General features: G+C 44.2%; 1 protein-coding gene across 1 annotated transcript in view; it reads right to left on the bottom strand.

Annotated features, from left to right (window-relative positions):
* LOC126184483 (dynein axonemal heavy chain 5) overlaps window positions 1–15363 on the bottom strand; it is a 976026-nt gene that overhangs the window by 635032 nt on the left and 325631 nt on the right. The window contains exons 21-22 of the mRNA XM_049926874.1: window positions 10398–10705; window positions 393–545 (exon numbers count right to left, since the gene is read on the bottom strand). Coding sequence (XP_049782831.1) covers window positions 393–545; window positions 10398–10705 — 461 coding nt within the window. The remainder of the gene's footprint in view (window positions 1–392; window positions 546–10397; window positions 10706–15363) is intronic.

Below are 15363 nucleotides of genomic sequence, written 5' to 3'. Positions count from 1 at the left end.
TAAAAAATTTATGGCTGGTAACAGTGAAGGGGTTACAGCAGCCATAAAATGGTATCTTCGAGATCATTCAGAGCCGCATTTCAGGAAGAGAATATCCTCAATGGAAAAACGTTGGACAGATTGCGTTTAAGCGAAAAGCGTCTACATAAAAAATACAGGTTGAAAGCAAGGAACACCGTCTTTCATTGCCAAGCCTACAAATTTTCTTCATGCTACTGTAAACAGATGTGATCATCTTTGCTTGGGAATATGCTAAGGAGTTTTCGTATGTTATGGCAGCCTCTAACTCACTCGAAAGATTTATGGATCTCTACGAAACAGCAGTGGATCATTACTGATTAGAAAGCAGCAAAGCCTGACAGCAGCAAAGACTACGCTGTGCTATGCTTCACCTGTTGGCTCTGACCACCAGTCCACTGGCCGACGCCCTTCGCGACGCTGGAGATGTTCTTGCCGGCCGTGGCGAGAGCGTCCTGAACGTCTTCGAGGCTGGGCCGTACCACCACCTTGGGGATCATCAGCGTTGCGTTCAGCAGGAAAACTGGCTTCTGCTCTGGTTGGCCTGCCGTCAAACCGACCAGCATTCTTTCTCGAATCCATTGAAACACTAGTATGACAATGACGAATAGCTTCTAGGCAGGTTCGCAACAGACTTTTCTACTGGGGATGACTTCTGTTCAGAAGATGACTAGTCACAGAGTAATCCCAGCTACATGCTAGCGTACTAATGTTTCGATGGATTTCCTCTGGACAGAGTCAACTTCAAATGGTTCAAATGGCTCTGAGCACTATGGGACTTAACATCTATGGTCATCAGTCCCCTAGAACTTAGAACTACTTAAACCTAACTATCCTAAGGACATCACACAACACCCAGTCATCACGAGGCAGAGAAAATCCCTGACCCCGCCGGGAATCGAACCCGGGAACCCGGGCGTGGGAAGCGAGAACACTACCGCACGACCACGAGCTGCGGACGACAGAGTCAACTATTCCAGGCTAAATGCTACTAACGATATACAAGTAAAGGATGACAAAGGCAGAATACTTAGTTAACTTTATACTCTAATTTGTAATTGTTTGATGAATTTATTAAAACGGTTCTCAAAAATAACGAAAGTTGGACTAACCATTGTATTGTATTGTATGTTAACCGGGGGCCTAGAAACGACGGATAGGCGCCGTCCCAGCTTCACTCATGTGTGAACATAATACCACTTAATATTTCCGTGTATTTAATAAGTGCACTCTTATGAAAATATATATATTGACAATGACTGCTGTCTGGTGATGTAAAAGAACCGAATCTTCATTACGTACTGAAATATTCTAAAGTCTCTGTGAAGTCTTATTTTGTTCTATCTACTGTCTATTTGTTGTTTATCGTACCAAGCGGGGTTAGCGCAGTGGCTAACCAGGGCTCGCCAATCATCTGGCCGTCCATAGTCTACTGTATTTGGTTTTCCTTGTTTAAGCAAATGCTGTGAAGGTTCCTTAAAGAGGTCATGGTAGCTTCCCCCCCACCCCACCCCACCCCCACCTCCGCCTCTTCCGTAACCAACAATCCGAGCGAAATCTCTAATGACCACAACTGTGGACGTGACATGAAACACCAAACGCAAAATTGGTTTTCTCTAGGTTGTAATGATGAATGATCATATACTGAGCTAAAATTAAGCATATCTTTGGAATGTAAACTTGCTTTTTGTGAGTTCCCATTCACTTTAGAAAGACGTGCACTATTGATGAAAAGATGAGACCCCTGAGATATTTAAATATTAAGTTATTGAATGACTTGGCGATATTTGCCGTGATCAGTTTAGAGCTCACACAGAACTGTATTAATTTCCTATTTTGTTACCCACACGTCGAATATTTCGTTCTGCTTCAAACTGACGCTTACACGGTGGTATTTTGGAACCCAAGGCGGACTTCTGTCGTCTCACCAATTACCATCCTCACAAAATCATTTATTTATTTACTGATTTCGATAGGACAGTTCTTACGTTTTAGGTGCTGTCTGGGTAAGGTATTTCTGTTTACAGTTAAGACTTGTTCATAAGGTTTTAAGGTTTAAAAATTCAACCACGCTTGAAAACTTTTAACAAATTGATATGCGTTGTTCAAACTCGTGCTATGGTAAAGAGACTACAACAAGAACAGTACAAACTGTGATTTTTAGTTGAATGTGCCATCCCAGTTCTAAAAACATTCTTACGCTGTGTCTAATATAGGAGGAGTCAGACGTTAACTGTTAGTTAACGCTTTTTTTATCTCATTGTCTGTTAAACAATAACGAATGAGCAATGTTTGTTTTAAAATTTTTTGACACTTAATTTTTGATGATTCAACTGTTGGATTTCCAAGACAGTCAAAGCTCACTGGCAGATGTCAGAAAAGAAAATATTACTACTACTTTCATTGGATTCTTCTTGATCTACTCTTTCTTCAGCTAATACACTGTCTCCTTTTACATGACAGTTATGTGCAAGATTTTCTAAGTTTTCTTTAAGTCCTTTAGTTTTATCAAGAACCACCTCCTTAATAAGTTCCTAGTTTTTGTTAGTCTCGTAAATTTTTTGATCATCTACAAATGCACTCTTGAACTATAATATTTTTGCACGTACTTTTATGTCCTTTGGGTCGAGTGCTTCTCTGATGTAAGCGTAACAAATTTCAGCATTGAACCAGCCAACAAATGGCCCTTCATAGGCCAGACCGCAATTTACTTGTTTATTCATTTATTTACTTATTTTGTGCTCCACTTGGGCAACGTCGCTGTGTATGTTTTCTAAACCAAATTAATAGAATCATTATTTTTTACTTTTAATCAGTAAGAACTCTCTACGTAAAAACATATACATATCAGAACTAATAATAATGAAATTGTTACATGCAACATATAGTATGGCTAGTACCGTACGGCTTGAGCATGCTAGCTCGCGTCTCCAGGGGATTAGAGGGCCCTTCCTGGAACTTTTCTGGGCGGAAATTTTACAGGGCGGAAAATTCACAGGGCTGAGAGTACACGGGGGATCAGTGGGTCCTTCCTCGAGCTTTTCTGGGCGGAAATTTCACAGGGCGGAAAATTTCACAGGGAGGAGAATACACGACACCCTTTTTACCCTCTATCTGACCTTGAGACTTATTTATTGTTATAACAAACGAAATCCTGATTTGGAATTGAAATCGCTTAAAATGAATGAGTAAATTGGTTAGGATTATTGGCATGCGGGGTTTGAGAGACGCCTTTCCAGCTGCTGAATCTGTGAAGATAGTAACTTTAGTGACAGTATTTCACATACTTTTAGTCTGTGAGTGGGCAGAATTACGAAGTTTCGTACTAATGAGACTCCGTAGTAGTATTCTAATCATAGCCAATAAGCCGTAAATATGTCTTCTCTGTTTCCTGTAAAACCGATGGCGAGGAAGAAAACAAAACAGTACATTGTTGTGTATACTATTTTTGTTTGAAAAAATATATATACAAGGAGAAACAATATAGATGGGATAAGCAATTTGCCGAATGTTTTAGATGCGCTCGTATCATAGTTGAAATTGACTACGAACAAGGAATCAAAACCGCATGTTTTCACAGTACAGCACTGCATTTTATATTTCACAGTCGGTTTTAATCGGTGAAGAACTTTTTGAAATTTCTGCTAACAATATTCCCCTTTTATATTAAATATATATTTGTATATTACATACATTTAAAAAATGTACAGCCGTTTTCTGTCCAAATGTTCGTTGGAGTATTGTATAAGAATTTGAAGTTAATTGGTCAAGAACGTTTCGAGATTATTGGTAAGAACGTTTCTCCTTTATATATTACATACGTATTTACGTGTTATAATTATTAAAAATATATAGCCTACGTCCTTCGGAACGTTCATTACAGTATCGAGTATCGTGTAAAAATTTGACTTAAATTGCTCAAGAACGTTTCGAAATTTTTTGTAAGACCGTTTGCCCTTGATATATTACATAGATATTTATGTACTGAAAAGCTAAATTCCGAACGAACACGCCTCTGAACGCCAAACGCTACCGTTCGACCACAGTGTCACCTTCATCGACCGCAGTGTCACCTTCAGCCTATAGGCGTCATTAGAGGCGAAAATGGAGGCACATGTGTTCGCACCGGAAGCCGCTACTTCTGAGTCAAGTAGCTCCTCAATTGGCGTCACGAGGGATGAGTGCACTCTGCTTGCCAGCAGCGCTCGGCAGATTCCATCCAAGTGCTAGTCAATTTATGTGAATACACGTAGCCTACGTCTGTCCGAACGTTCATTTAAGAATCGTGTAGAAATGTGAAGCAGGTCGGTCAAGAACTTTTCGAGGTTTTTCGTAACAACGTTAAACAAAGCAAGCACTTATCTCACCATCCTCCTCGTACTATTTCAATATTTTTCTCCAGTCTTTCATCCCGTTTATGTACACTGTTTTCTTTCTTTTACAGGGTGTTTCAAAAATGACCGGTATATTTGAAACGGCAATAAAAACTAAACGAGCAGCGATAGAAATACACCGTTTGTTGCAATATGCTGGGACAACAGTACATTTTCAGGCAGACAAACTTTCGAAATTACAGTAGTTACAATTTTCTACAACAGATGGCGCTGCGGTCTGGGAAACTCTATAGTACGATATTTTCCACATATCCACCACGCGTAGCAATAATAGGGCGTAGTCTCTGAATGAAATTACCCGAAACCTTTGACAACGTGTCTGGCGGAATGGCTTCACATGCAGATGAGATGTACTGCTTCAGCTGTTCAATTGTTTCTGGATTCTGGCGGTACACCTGGTCTTTCAAGTGTCCCCACAGAAAGAAGTCTGGCGAATAGGGAGGCCAATCCACGCCGCCTCCTGTACGTTTCGGATAGCCCAAAGTAATCACACGATCATCGAAATATTCATTCAGGAAATTAAAGACGTCGGCCGTGCGATGTGGCCGGGCACCATCTTGCATAAACCACGAGGTGTTCGCAGTGTCGTCTAAGGCAGTTTGTACCGCCACAAATTCACGAATAATGTCCAGATAGCGTGATGCAGTAATCGTTTCGGATCTGAAAAATGGGCCAATGATTCCTTTGGAAGAAATGGCGGCCCAGACCAGTACTTTTTGAGGATGCAGGGACGATGGGACTGCAACATGGGGCTTTTCGGTTCCCCATATGCGCCAGTTCTGTTTATTGACGAAGCCGTCCAGGTAAAAATAAGCTTCGCCAGTAAACCAAATGCTGCCCACACGCATATCGCCGTCATCAATCCTGTGCACTATATCGTTAGCGAATGTCTCTCGTGCAGCAATGGTAGTGGTGCTGAGGGGTTGCCGCGTTTGAATTTTGTATGGATAGAGGTGTAAACTCTGGCGCATGAGACGATACGTGGACGTTGGCGTCATTTGGACCGCAGCTGCAACACGGCGAACGGAAACCCGAGGCCGCTGTTGGATCACCTGCTGCACTAGCTGCGCGTTGCCCTCTGTGGTTGCCGTACGCGGTCGCCCTACCTTTCCAGCACGTTCATCCGTCACGTTCCCAGTCCGTTGAAATTTTTCAAACAGATCCTTTATTGTATCGCTTTTCGGTCCTTTGGTTACATTAAACCTCCGTTGAAAACTTCGTCTTGTTGCAACAACACTGTGTTCTAGGCGGTGGAATTCCAACACCAGAAAAATCCTATGTTCTAAGGAATAAACCATGTTGTCTACAGCACACTTGCACGTTGTGAACAGCACACGCTTAGAGCAGAAAAACGACGTACAGAATGGCGCACCCACAGACTGCGTTGTCTTCTATATCGTTCACATCACTCGCAGCGCCATCTGTTGTTGAAAATTGTAACTACTGTAATTTCGAAAGTTTGTCCGCCTGAAAATGTACTGTTGTCCCAAGCATATTGCAACAAACGGTGTATTTCTATCGCTGCTCGTTTAGTTTTTATTGCCATTTCAAATATACCGGTCATTTTTGAAACACCCTGTACCTTCCAACTCAGCCCTGTTCTCATTAACGCGCACGCTGAATCTACTGCTTCTATTTTAATGCAAGTAAGCACATTACTAATTTTAGGATTTGGTTTGGAAAGCATATTTTTAATTTTGTTATGCCAGCCCTCTACGGAGTTAGTTGTTCGATGGAGCTGTTTGTAGGAGCTCCAAAAGCTGATAGGGTTTTCTTCGTTTTCCAACCATCTCTCTACAAGAGTCGAAAATGTCAGAAAGCCTAGGAACATCCGGTGCTGGTGAATGTATCTCCAGCCAGCCATCACATACATCTTCAGGCCATAGAAACGCCAGCGCAACACACATGCGAATTTGTTGTCTCACTTCTTCATTTTCTTTATGTTCGTGACTGAGTCCAAGACCCTGTACTTTCCTCCAGAGAGACTATCTCATGTAGAAATAGCATCTATGCACAGAGGAAGTTAGTAGCTTATATATAATTTCAGAAATCGCTGCTGACTCAAAATCTACAGCCACACTTGCTGGGTTCCATTCTGGAATATTTTCCAGCACATTTCTGAAAAGTCGGATATATGTCTCTTTCCTTTTATTTGGTAATAATGAAAATGTAACTGGGTAGATATTAGTCTCATTTTTATTACTTCCAAAATCTGCATGAATTGCATATATCTGTGAAAACTGTTTGCTACAGAACTTAAACGTACCACTCATAAAAAAGTCTCATTTACTTCTTAAAGCCTCTCTCCCTGCTCTTCCACAAAAAACTATTATCCTGTCTCCTGATTTATTGTCGCTTAACAGGAAACTGCTGCCATAATTCACAGTCAATAGTTCTGCATTAAGTTCAGTCTCTTCTCTTGTCTTTGGATCCCTCTCACTACGGTGCGACTTTGCCCTTTGCTTGTACAACGTCCTCTCCGTGTTCGTTGCTCTGGCATTTCTGTCACAAAGTCGAACCCTCGATTATGCAAGCTACCTAGCTCCTCTGAATATATTTTGGAAATAGACGTATTTTCCTCTCGTGCCCTCTTCTTTGCCTGGTTCAGAGTCCTCTGTACTTCCAACCTTGCGTCATCCGAAGCTACATATTGATGCTCGTGCGAAAAGAGCACTGTAGAATCCTTGGTTTTAAGATTTCCTCGGCAATTCTTCTCTTTCTGTTTTGAACAGCGCCAAATCACAGTCCCATCTTCCTTCGTTTTCTTCACTGTGTAAGAATAACCTTCATAGTGGCAACTAGGCTTACCACGAAGTGTCGTTGAAACTTCCATATCATAACTACTGAGATGGTAATATCCAAGTGGCAGGATGTGAAGTCTACGAAGACTAGAGCGATACTAACAGGCAGACGGGACTGTGCGGGAGGAGTTCGGCCGAGTCCAGAGAACAGGTAGAGCAACGTTATTAGGACGGTGCGGCTGCAGGTAGGACGGGACACAATGGACACAGGTACGAGGAGGAGAGTTCGCAGATTTCTAGTGGGACGGGAAGTTCGCAGGGCGGAGAATTCATACATTCGATAAGAAGACAGAGCGACTGGAGGGCGGGAAAGGTATTGGACGTAGAGAGGCGGGGAGGAGGGCTGGGCGGAGAGAGGAGGGAGGAGGTGATGCACAGAGTGGGAGGTGGGGGAGGAGGAGGAGATGGACATAGAATGAGGGAGGGGAGATGGGGAGAGAGAAGGGGGTTGAAGGAGTTTAGGACATGATCCAGCTTCCATACATATTTGGCAACTACGAAGCTTTGCTGGTTTCGGTAGTAATTTATGTACACAAACCTTCCTCGTAAATCAACCTATCTATTATTGAAACCCGTACAAAATCCCTATACTAGTTACTGAGATTATTCTTCGCGTACAGACGTAATAAACGTGGCGGGGGACGTTAATTTAAATACATGTTTACATGAACAAAATAGTCTAGAAGTCCTGAAACAAGTCATTAGCCAATAAAAATATCATTGGGTATTGAAGATAATACATAAAGAATGGATGTTACACACATCAACAAAAGTGTTGCCTCACTCCGACATGTGGTGCAGGTGTGCTGCTATTGTGACCGTTCCTGTACCGATCGGAAGGTCACCTCTGAAGTTTTTGTAAACATGCTCACGGTAACCATTAGCGCTACCTACGGGTTAAATGCCGCACTATAATGGACTGCAGTACTTAAGTTGAAAGTAAAGAATCAGTAGGGATGAATTAGAGACGTCTGTGGAACAATAGAGTGAACATCAATCACGTCACGAAGGACAGGTACGATCAGTGATTGGGTCCGCGTCATCACGTTACGCAGAGAAGACTTGTCAACCAGCGAATTTGCTCGATGTGTGCACCGTAGTCGAAGTAATGTAGTGCGAATATGGAATCGGTTCCAGTTTACAGGTAGAGTTGAGGACTTAAACCGCATCGGCCGCTCACGTTCGACTGGAATACATGATGATCGATATATACGACTTTCGAGTCAAAGGAACGGTTGGATGAGTATTCAAGAACTGAATTCGGCGTTAGAAGAGGCTACAGGACGTCATGTATCACATAAAACCGTTAGGAGACGATTGAATGACGTGAATCATTATTCACGACGACCATGGCGAGAAACGCGTCTTACATCACACCACGGACTTCATTACAAATGAGCAAGAAATCATGCCGAATGCACGCCGATTGGACGGGTGTTGTTTACGGACGAAACTCATCTGTTCGTATCCTGATAATCGCATATAATATGTTTAGAGAGACAACCCGCAAATATCGAACACCTCCAAGATTGTGAGTCACATGCGCAACTAGATGGTGGTAGAGTGTTGTTCTGCAGTGCATTACATGGGGGCACGGTACACCACTCGTGGTTGTTGAGTGCAATCTCGCTCCTCTAAAGTACATAAACGGGATTCTGCAACCAATAGAGGGACAGCATCGCCAACACAATACTGTTTCTTGTTTTGATTTGGTGATAGGGACACATTGCGAGTGAATACTCTTATACGCATGCCTCAGAGCCAATTTTTATTTTCTGTACCATGAATTTCGAAATAAAGTGTTGTTGCAAACATATTTTGATATGTGTATATAAACACATATGGATAGCAGCACAACATACTCTGATCCCACGAATCCTCTAAAGAGGTTAAATGTCGAGCAGTCAGGGGATATTGTGACAGATAAATGCACATGATAAACTATTGGTGTAATGTATAGTCTGCCCGCCCGGTTAGCCATGCGGTCTAACGCAAGGCTTTCTGGATTGGGAAGGAGCGCCTGGTCCCCGGCGGACTTGTGTCGAGGTATATTTGGAGAAAAAACTTTGACTGGTTTTATGTAGCTGGACATGCTGCAGCAATGGTTTATACATAAACTACAGCAAGATGGCGCAGATTTCATTTTGCAAGATTATGTCCCCTACGACGCTTTCTTTCAGGCGTTCGTGGTTACCTAAATGCCGAAATGCGTCAGTGCGAAATTACATGCGTCTCATCACCATTCTCCTCTTTTTCAATGGCTCCCAGGGACACCAGACTTAACTATATGTGGTTTGAACGTTCCTGACAGATTAAAACTGTGTGCCGGACGGAGACTCGAACTCGGGACCTTTGCCTTTCGCGGGCAAGTGCTCTACCAACTGAGCTACCCAAGCACGACTCACGCGCCGTCCTCACAGCTTTACTTCTGCCAGTTCCTCGTCTCCTACCTTCCAAACTTTACAGAAGCTCTCCTGCGAACCTTGCAGAACCAGCACTCCTGAAAGAGAGGATATTGCGGAGAGATGGCTTAGCCACAGCCTGGGGGATGTTTCCAGAATGAGATTTTCACTCTGCAGCGGAGTGTGCGCTGATATGAAACTTCCTGGCAGATTAAAGGTCCCGAGTTCGAGCCTCGGTCCGGCACACAGTTTTAATCTGCCAGGAAGTTTCATATCAGCGCACACTCCGCTGCAGAGTGAAAAATCTCATTCTATATGTGGCTTGTTCTTATTGGATTATGCCAGAGACTGTGTGTTCATGCCCCCATTTAATTTGGAATACAGCAAGGAAATCTAATTAATGCGGTCGCTTATATCGACCGTGACGGATTGGGATGTATATGAAAAGAGTTCGACTATAGTGCTGGCGTTTGCCAAGTTACAGAGGGTGCCCATGTTGAGCACCTGTGTAATATAAGATAAAAGCTTGGAGCGATGCTCTATCCACAGATATGTATCTATTTACTGTACGTCTTTTAGTTCTTCCACAGTAGTCTTCTGAAACCCTGGACGTACTTATGAATGACCCCAAATTTCTAGATAAGTTTCTGCATGTGTTGGGGCGTAAGCCGTCAGAAATTTGTGGAAACTTGTGACTTTGAGCTGTGTCGTGTCACTCGTTCTAACATGTTGTGCTTGGGATTTATACCGACCAACAACGAATATCCCAAAGTAATTTAGACCAGAAGTGTAAGTGTTGGCTCACCTCCTTCCAGGTCGACGTAGAAGCGCTTCCGCAGGCAGTCGAGCGAGTGCCTGGTGACTCTGATGAGCACGTCGACCACCTTGCGGCTGTAGTAGCGGCGCATTTCGGCGACCGCGTTGCGCACCAGCTCCTGCATCACCTTGGAGAGCCCTCCGTTGCCCGTGGCGAGCAGCGTGTGCGGGCTGTCGAAGCACTCCCACACCAGGCTCCAGTCCTGCTGCTGCTGGTTCGAACTCCCCGACACCACGCTGCCGTTCCCGCCTGCACCGCCCGCGGCTTCCTGCTCTTCTGCAACCACCAAGGCCGCCGATTCACTACATATTTGTATAAAGTGGTCCCGCTTCGCTACAGGATTGGGTTTCCATCTGGACAGCCCGATGTACTGAGGAATTCATCTACATCTACATCTACATCTACCTCGTACCACAACTAGCATCTTCCCTCCCTGTTCCACTCCCAAACAGAACGAGGGACAAATGACTGCCTATATGCCTCTGTACGAGCCCTAATCTCTCTTATCTTATCTTTGTGGTCTTTCCGCGAAATGTAAGTTGGCGGCAGTAAAATTGTACTGCAGTCAGCCTCAAATGCTGGTTCTCTAAACTTCCTCAGTAGCGATTCACGAAAAGAACGCCTCCTTTCCTCCAGAGACTCCCACCCGAGTTCCGGAAGCATTTCCGTAACACTCGCGTGATGATCAAACCTACCAATAACAAATCTAGCAGCCCGCCTCTGAATTGCTTCTATGTCCTCCCTCAATCCGACCTGATAGGAATCCCAAACGCTCGAGCAGTACACAAGAATAGGTCGTATTAGTGTTTTATAAGCGGTCTCCTTTACAGATGAACCACATCTTCCCAAAATTCTATTAATGACCCGAAGACGACTATCCGCCTTCCCCACAACTGCCATTGCATGCTTGTCCCACTTCATATCGCTCTGCAAAGTTACGCCCAAATATTTAATCGACGTGATTGTGTCAAGCGCTACACTACTAATGGCGTATTCAAAAATTACGGGATTCTGTTTCCTATTCATCTGCATTAATTTACATTTATCTATATTTAGAGTTAGCTGCCATTCTTTACACCAATCACAGATCCTGTCCAAGTCATCTTGTATCCTCCTACAGTCACTCACCGACGACACCTTCCCGTACACCATAGCATCATCAGCAAACAGCCGCACATTGCTATCCACTCTATCCAAAAGATCATTTATGTAGATAGAAAACAACAGCGGACCTACCACACGTCCCTGGGGCACTCCAGATGATACCCTCACCTGCGATGAACACTCACCATCGAGGACAACGTACTGGGTTCTATTACTTAAGAAGTCTTCGAGCCACTCACATATATGGGAACCAATCCCATATACTCGTACCTTAGTTAGGAGTCTGCTGTGGGGGCACCGAGTCAAACGCTTTCCGGAAGTCATTACTAGATCCCACGAGAGGTGGACCGAGAGCCAATATGAAAGGACGCGGGAAGTACAGTGTTGTCAGTACAGAAGCAGTAACAGCAGAATGGGTGGGTCAGGAGAGCTTATTGGCTTGGAACGCGGACTTGTCATCGGATGCCACCTGAATAACAAGTCCACCATAGTCATTTCAGACCTTCTAAATGTGCCCAAACCTACTATTTGTTATTTAACTGTAAAGTGGGGTACAATGGTCGAGCATCTCCTCATAAGCTACAAATAGCTGCAGTCTAAGCCAAGCGACGCTTGAGGTACTGTAAAGAGAGCCGCCGCTGGACATTGGATGTCTGCAAACGTGTGATTTGGATTGATCAATCATGCTATACTCTGTGGCAATCCGATGGAAGGGTTTGGGGAATGCCTGGAGAACGTTTCCTGCCTCCATGTGTAGCGCCAACATTGAAGTGCAGAGGAGGTGGCGTCATGCATGGCGGTGTACACTACTGGCCATTAAAATTGCTACACCAAGAAGAAATGCAGATGATAAACGGGTATTCATTGGACAAATATATTATACTAGGACTGACATGTGATAATTTTTTCACGCAACTTGGGTGCATAGATCTGAGAAATCAGTACCCAGAACAACCACCTCTGGCCGTAATAACGGCCTTGATACGCCTGGGCATTGAGTCAAACAGAGCTTGGATGGCGTGTACAGCTTCAACACGACATCACAGTTCATCAAGAAAAGTGACTGGCGTATTGTGACGAGCCAGTTGCTCGGCCACCATTGACCAGACGTCTTCAATTGGAGAGAGATCTGGAGAATGTGCTGGCCAGGGCAGCAGTCGAACATTTTCTGTATCCAGAAAGGCCCGTACAGGACCTGCAACATGCGGTCGTGCATTATCCTGCTGAAATGTAGGGTTTCGCAGTGATCGAATGAAGGGTAGAGCCACGGGTCGTAACATCTCTGAAATGTAACGTCCACTGTTCAAAGTGCCGTCAATGCGAACAAGAGGTGACCGAGACGTGTAAGAAATGGTACCCCATACCATCACGCCGGGTGATACGCCAGTATGGCGATGACGAATAAACGCTTCCAATGTGCGTTCACCGCGATGTCGCCAAACACGGATTCGACCATCATGATGCTGTAAACAGAACCTGGATTCATCCGAAAAAATGACGTTTTGCCATTCGTGCACCCAGGTTCGTCGTTGAGTACACCATCGCAGGCGCCCCTGTCTGTGATGCAGCGTCAAGGGTAACCGCAGCCATGGTCCCCGAGTCCGTTACAGCCATGCGAATAAGATGCCTGTCATCTCGACTGCTAGTGATACGAGGCCGTTGGGATCCAGAACGGCGTTCCGTATTACCCTCCTGAATCTACCGATTGCATATTCTGCTAACAGTCATTGGATCTCGACCAACGCGAGCAGCAATGTCGCGATACGAGAAATCGCAATCGCGATAGGCTACAATCCAACCTTTATCAAAGTCGGAAACGTGATGGTACGCATTTCTCCTCCTTACACGAGGCATCACAACAACCTTTCACCAGGCAACGCCGGTCAACTGCTGTTTGTGTATGAGAAATCTGTTGGAAACTTTCCTAATGTCAGCACGTTGTAGGTGTCGTCACCGGCGCCAACCTTGTGTGAATGCTCTGAAAAACTAATAATTTGCATATCACAGCATCTTCTTCTTGTCGATTAAATTTCGCGTCTGTAGCACGTCATCTTCGTGGTGTAGCAATTTTAATGGCCAGTAGTGTATTTCGATGATAGATTTTTGCCCTTAAGCAAACGCTAAACGCGGAAGGATTTTAACCTCTATTACAGCATTGTGTACTGCGTACAGTAAAGAGACAGTTCAGAGACGATGACTCTATCGGCATGACAATTCACTCTGTCAAAAAGCAACACCTGTGAGGCAATGTGGACACTAACGTTCCTTAAATGGAATGCCCTGCCGAGAGTACCAACTTAAGTTCAGTGGAACACATCTGCGGTGACTATAACGTCGACATCGCTCCAGATCCCAGCATACAACATCAGTACCTTCTCTGGCTTCAACTCTTGAGGAGGAACGGACTGCCATTCACCCATATACCTTCAGACACCTCACTTAAAGTGTTGCCAACAGATTTTAATCCGTCATTAAGTCTAAGTGTTTACACGCCACATATTAATGTCCACTGATAGGTCAAAAATGGTTCAAATGGCTCTGAGCACTATGGGAATTAACTTCTGAGGTCATCAGTGCCCTAGAACGTAGAACTACTTAAACCTAACTAACCCAAGGACATCACACACATCCATGCCCGAAGCAGGATTCGAACCTGTGACCGTAGCGGTCTCGCGGTTCCAGACTGTATCCCCTAGAACCTCTCGGTCACTCCGGCCGGCACTGATAGGTCTCCGGGTACTTTTGATCAGATAGTGTACACTCTGTGGTGTGTACAATGGAACAACAAATATAATTCCTATGTATTATCACACGAACATTCACTGCTGAACCAGGCACAGCGATGACATTCTATAAACTATCGTTCCACAGACTCACCTCCGTAACTCAGGTTGGCAACACACATTAGTTTGACATTTCTGTCGAGGACCTGGCCACTGTTGTTGGGGGTCCGTTCGCGTAATGCAATTCTTAGCCACCAGGTGCTGTTAGGGAGAGCTGTGATACTGACTGTCTTCCTTTTCTATCATCTCCAACTGCAGGACACACGGACTATTACACTTGACACAACGCACTCACTTCCGGTTAACGTAACACACGCACATTCACACACACGAACACGGCTTGTAAAGAAAAATCCAGTACTTGCGGAATAAGGAATGGAACGAGTTATCGAAAAGAATTAACACAGTTATGAAATAATTTATTTCGTTTTGCCACGTGGATTTTGGCGCTACATCTTCTCCTATAGCCATGCTCTACAAACGACTGTGAAGTGCACGGCAGAGGGTTCTTCCATTGTACTGTACTATTTATTAGGGCTGCTTCTCGTTCAACTCACGGACGGAGATTGGAAAGAATGACTGTTTCATTGCCTCTGTGTGCTCTGCAGTTATCTAATATTCTCCTCACGATACCTACTAGAGCGATACGTACGGGATTGTAGCATATAACTTCAATTCGGTTCTTGAAAATTTGTTAGTAGCCTTTCTCGGGAGAGTTACAGTCCGTCTTCAAGAGTTAGTCAGTTCAGTTTCTTCAGTATCTGTGTGCCACTCCCCAGAGGGTCAAATAATAATGTGACCATTCGTGCTGACATTCTCTGTATACGTTTAATATCTCCTATTAGTCCTATCTCGTACGGATCCGACACTCTTGAAGAATATTCTAGGATGTGTCCAGAAGTGTTCTGTAAGCAGTCTCCTTCGTAGACTGAATCCATTTCCCTAGTATTCGACCCATAAACTGATCTCTGCCGCCTGCCTTACCTACGACTCAGACTATGTGATCGTTCCATTTCACCACCTCATGAATTGTTACACGCAGGT

This window comes from Schistocerca cancellata, chromosome 4 (genome assembly GCF_023864275.1).
Source record: "Schistocerca cancellata isolate TAMUIC-IGC-003103 chromosome 4, iqSchCanc2.1, whole genome shotgun sequence".
Classification (NCBI taxonomy): Eukaryota; Metazoa; Arthropoda; class Insecta; order Orthoptera; family Acrididae; genus Schistocerca; species Schistocerca cancellata.
This window is presented reverse-complemented; position numbering and strand designations above follow the sequence as displayed.